Source organism: Gopherus evgoodei, chromosome 4, assembly GCF_007399415.2.
Source record: "Gopherus evgoodei ecotype Sinaloan lineage chromosome 4, rGopEvg1_v1.p, whole genome shotgun sequence".
NCBI lineage: Eukaryota > Metazoa > Chordata > Testudines > Testudinidae > Gopherus > Gopherus evgoodei.
Window position 1 is genome coordinate 119,072,184 of NC_044325.1, and position 5,612 is coordinate 119,077,795.

The following is a 5,612-nucleotide window of genomic DNA, read 5'->3' on the forward strand; positions in this document are numbered from 1 at the left end:
TCTTGTCTTTTCTTTTCCTTTGGGTACAGGTTGTTTCCGGATCCCACGGGGACAACTGTCATTAACTACCCTGGTATAAAAGAGCCTGACACAATAATTTTATTGTTTTGATCACAAAGGAAGGTAGATACTGTACACCTAATTTTCGCATATTAAACTGCATCTGTACATTGTTCCCTTTAAAACTGACTGCTGGAAAGAAACATGCCCAGCTGAACTCAAGTTTGCATGTTTTATGATCATCAGCTGCTCAAGCTCTTTTCCAGTGAGAGAGTGGCAAACCAAATCTTTGACAGCGTTTGGATGATAGAAGAGAGTGACAGCAGCAGACGTGCTAAAATGGTAAGAAAAATACAGAGTGTGCAGGAACTTTGATTTATAATATTAATTGCTCCGTTTTGCTAAATGTATTATGAAAGACAAAAATATTTTTTTTTAAATTATTATTTTCTTACAGAAAACTAAAACTGCAGTGGTTTGCGCCTGTGCCATCCTCATGGTTGTTCTTATAGTTGAATCTCAGTGTGCTCCAAAGGTAAAAATTGGGTTAAAAATGTCTCTGTAGGACTTTATGAGAGGATTCATTTCTAGCCAAATAATTTCTACTTTGTTTTTGCAACTTGCAGAACAAACTTATAGCAAGAAATTGGGGCCCACAATCAATGCTATACCTCAAAGGACGATGTAAGTTAAATTCAGTAGCCTATCATTTGCACAGTGAGATTAAATGCTTAATTGGACTAAGAAACTGAATTTATATGTATTTTTTAAAATACCACATTAAATAAAAACATTAGTAAGTTAATAAAGCTGTTTTATCATATGAAAGTTGTACCACTGTGAAGTATACAGATACATTTTCTGTGTAAGGATATCCTAATACCAAAGTACTGGTAATTTTTTTGTGTTACGTACAAATTCTGTTAGAAATGTTATTTTTCTACAAATACCACAGTCATATCTTACTCAGTTATGTATTTCTTTTATACAACATATTATTTACAATTACAAATACTAGTGCTTTGGACAAATTCGACAATAATTATTGGCAGAAAAATAAGATTGTGTTTCTAATTTTTGTGATGTCTGTACATTTTCATGTATGTGTTATAAAGTCAACCCAAAAACAGTTTGATGAAAAGTGGTAAACGTATATTGTATTGTCTACTTTTAACCAATTTTACTCCTAGAGTCCAGTCTTGAAAACAAATAAACTCCAAGCATTCAAATGTCTCTACCTGTAGAACAAACCATGCATTCCAGTGCAGGATTTTAAATTCACTTTCAGTTCAGATTTTTTAAATTACAGTAAGCAAACAAGTATTTTGTTTAGTTGATTCTCAGAGGAGTCTATAAAGTATGCAATCATCTAATTTAATTAAATAACTAGAGAAAGACAAGAGCTAGCAGCGGAGGGCAATCTGATAAAGTTTGCCATTGTTTGACAACAGAATGTCACAGAGCAGACAGCACTATTTAGTTAGATCTTTGAAAACAAGCTAGTTTAATTGATGAGACCTGACAAAAAGTACCTGAAGTACTGAGACTTAGCACTACACCTACTCAATGTCTTCCTATATTATCCAAATGACATTTGCAAAGAGATAACTGTGACAAGGTCTGAAATGCTCAATCAGACTTGGAAGAATTTTATAAATGATACTGTGGGAACAATATGCTTCTAGAGAGTGATGACCAGAGAGTTCATTCATAGTTACTGTAAGGTCTCAGATTCATAAACCTCTAAAACCTGATTTACTTAAGAAGTTATATTTCCTGTGACTATACGTTGAGACATTAATGTAGACAAATAATAATCTTGGAGTGGATCAAATTAAAAATCAAAATATTTCAGAGGTGGATCAAAGCTGTAGGCCTAGATCCTTCCATCACTAGGACTATTTGGCCCTTCTTCACTGATGGGCAATGGCTATGAGACTGGTTTAAACAGCACAGGAGTTTATTTCCCAGTGTAGGGGGATTATTGGATGGCATAGAACCAATAAAGCCACCATAATGGCTTTTACTCCTACCCAACCTCCTCCTGGTGGCATAGCTGGGGGAAAGAGGGGATTAGCACATTTTCCCTGTTCCCAGCGATACTCAGTTATCATAATGACCCCTTAGGGCTGTTGGCAGTGGGTGCAAGTTAGAGAAATCTTCAAACTACTCTAATCTGTGCCAGAGAAGCTGTCCAACATCCGAATGGCCCAGGATCAAGGGAACTCATAGGTACTTAGAATCACTTTTGCACTCCTACTTCTCCTGGCAAATTTTAAGAGATCCGCAGCTGAAGTCCAGAATTTTTTCCAGAGAGGATGTGTTTATATGAAGCAAAGAAACTACTGCAGGGATATGACTGCATAAAACAGTTCATTTTCTTGCTTGTCCTTGCAATGGTCTGGTATTTCCACACAGGAATATTTTTGAACTAAACCGTTTTGGTGTGTATGCAATATTCGTTACAACCATGCTTGTACTGTACCAATTGCATTCTAGGGCCGCAGAAACTTCTTTCCCATAACATGGAGCAGTGTTGCTGGGAGGAGAGATGCCTGGGTAATTTCCATATGCAGAGCACTGCATTGTAGGGTGTACTTTGTCCCAGAACTGCAAGCAACCAGTACAAGCAGCTCTTGCAAAACACTGGACAGCTGTTCTCTATGAGGACACAAGGCATTGTACACATAGACGTGCGCACGGGGTGTGCTGGTTGTGCCCAGGCACACCCTAATGTCTCAAAAAAAAGTGGCTTTGCGTTTTAATTTAAGTAAAGTTTAGTTCTTAATTTAAAAAAAATAACTTTAGTTAAGTTTTAGTTTCTTTAGTTTGTTTGATGAATAATAATGTCCTTTACCATTGAGTATTCAATAAATGTTCACCTTTAAACAAACAAACAAAAGATTCCCTGGGTGCACACCCTAATTATATGTGCTGTGCACACCTATGATTGTACAGGCATTGCAAGCTCAATTAATGGTTTGTTGCAATGCCTTTTTGACTAGTAGAGACCGGGTCAGAGAAGTTAAGTGACCTGACCAACACCCAAGGAGGAGTCAGTGTCAAGATTCAGGAGTTCCTAGCTCCCTCACACAGCTCAGCAAATCACAGCTTTGTCTGGATTCACTGTGGCTTTCTCACATGCATACTGAATATTTATAATAAATCATCCAGACCTGTGACTTGTTTTGAATGATGTATTGATAAAACATTTTCACTGGTAACTTGTCTCTCTCTTTTTTTTCATTTTTAACAGATGGTAGAAGATATGCTTCTGATAGTGAAGAGCAATATTACAAGCTTGACCTGGAGGACTTGAATGCAGTGTTAAAAAGTAATTTAAAAAATATAATAGACAAGTAAATCTGCCATAAGCATTTATATGTCGATTTTTAAAATGTTACCCAGACAAATATATTTCTTTGTCTGGGATGCAGGAAAAACCCTTGGGGCAGATCCTCAGCTGCTGTAAATTGTCATAGATCCACTGGATAATTTATATCAGCTGAGGATCTGTCTCTTGCTTTGCTAATTCACTTCAAATCAAGGGGAAAAGACTGAACGCAGGCAGGATTTTCCACAATGCTTAGCGTTACCTTAGCCCTGCTGCCAGTAAACCATTGACTTTGATGGGAGCAGAGTTAGGCCAGCATGGAGTGAAGTGGAAAATCCCATGTATATACTGGAGGTTCAACCATTTCATAGCATAAAGCAAAAACTTAAATAAAAAAGTCTTTATTTTTGGACTGGCAAAAAGGCGGGCAGCAATCTTCTGCACATCCTGGAGTCTGCAGAGGTGGGAGTGGGGCAAGGCAGAGAGAAGGGAGTTGCAGGAGTGAAGACAAGAGGAGATGAAGGAACAGATGAGGATTTCAGCTGAAGGGGCACGGTGGCAGTGTTGTGCACACAACGGCAATGATGGAGGTGCTAACAGGCAGGGTTGTACATGTAAGTCATGCAGACAGAACAGTGAAATTCAGGGCCCAGGGTGATGCCAAATTTACAGACAGTGAAGGCTACTGGGGAAAATATATGCTTAGTTTGTGACATGAGAGTCGTTCCCATCAAGCATGCTGTAGTATTACAGGAAATGGCATTGCAATGCTGCATCCTGACATGGAGCTACACTACGGTGCACTGATGCAACATCACACAGGGGAGATTCCCATTTTCTGATGTGGCAACACAACGGTGAAATCCTGCCCTACTGAAGTCAAGAGGAGTTTTGCCATTAACTTCAGTGGGGCCAGGATTTCACCTAGGATTATTTTGGCTCACAAGCAAATACAAAAGTTGTCAGCCCTAACAAGGTGAGCTGGGAGTCTTCAGAATCATACCCCAGGTCTCTGATTGCTGCCATGAAGCCACAAAAAGTGGTTGCTCTTACAATACCATCTTCTCTCACTATTACTATCACAGCAGCAGAAACCCTTCCTCAGTCCTGTCTCTGGTCAGGGGTTCATGGCCATTATTGTCAGTACTTGTGCTAAGAAGTGCAACAGCATGTACTTAAATGCTTTCCCGATTAAGAATGGATTTAAGTATGTGCTTAAGTGCTTTCCTCAGTTGGGGACTGGGTGAGCAAATCAGGAGCAAATACAATGGGGACAGGCAGGAATGAGCTGTAGGAGGACGTGGCCTTTTAGCGGTAGAGACAAGGATGGTGGTTGTCACAGCCCTTACCAGGGGAAAATAAAGAGTCCTAGCTCAAGTCACTCAGCAACTCACTGTTGCTCTAGGAAATGAATGAACAGTTTTATTTTTCCTCTTTGTTTTTGCTGTCTCTGCACAGTGTATTTTGGGGAATGTTGCTAAAAAGTAAAATAAACAGAAACTCCAGGAAGAGCAACTTGTTTTCCATCAGTCTCCCACTAGGTCTGGGCTGCTGTAGGTGTGTGTGTGTTGGGGAGGGGCGAGGACAAAGATCACGAATACACTATAATCTTTAGAAAAAGAGCAGTGACAAACTTTCTACCCTATACATTGGTTTAGATTCCAGTAAGTTTTCAAGACTAAATTAGCAAGGAAGAGGGCTAGAAACAGTAGCCCAGACTTGGTGGGATGAATCTTTACATCTAAAGTCGGTGGAGTCCTATTCAGGTGTTTATATTATTGATTTTAGGGCCCAGTCCAACTCCTAGTGAAGTCAATGGAAAGACCTTGACTTCAATGGGAGTATGAACAAGCCATAATATCTAATCACGGACACTAACCATTGTATATGTTTTCATATTAGGAACATGTGTAGTGAATATATATTTTTTGACTTTAGGTTATAAAAATTCAACACCATTGAAATTTATGAACATCAAAACAAGATTAACAGCTCAAAATATGGACATTAACGACTTGGAATAGAATAAATAGATTTACTTTACCTGCTGCTAATTTCTCATCATGCTGTATAAATAAAAACAAATATGTTAACTTAAAAAAGTTACTGTAAATGTCACCGTGAAAAGTTCCATTAAAGGCTGGTAAACTTTAAATCAGTTTGTTTTAGTAACAATTTCATTTTATGTTAATAAAATTTAATTTGGTAGTCATGAATGCTAAAGGGTGAACAACATATTAAATGTTTGATGTTCTTAGGAGCGATATCCAATGTAAAA

The 5,612-nt window shown here is 38.3% G+C and overlaps 1 protein-coding gene across 1 annotated transcript; it reads left to right on the forward strand.

Annotated features, from left to right (window-relative positions):
* The first annotated feature begins 274 nt into the window (after positions 1–274).
* On the forward strand, positions 275–5,358 carry LOC115651192 (spexin-like). The gene is made up of 5 exons (XM_030562151.1): positions 275–342; positions 458–535; positions 627–684; positions 3,257–3,334; positions 5,273–5,358. Exons 1-5 carry the CDS (start codon positions 304–306, stop codon positions 5,356–5,358), a joined length of 339 nt encoding a protein of 112 aa, XP_030418011.1. The 5' UTR covers positions 275–303.
* The last annotated feature ends 254 nt before the right edge of the window (positions 5,359–5,612 follow it).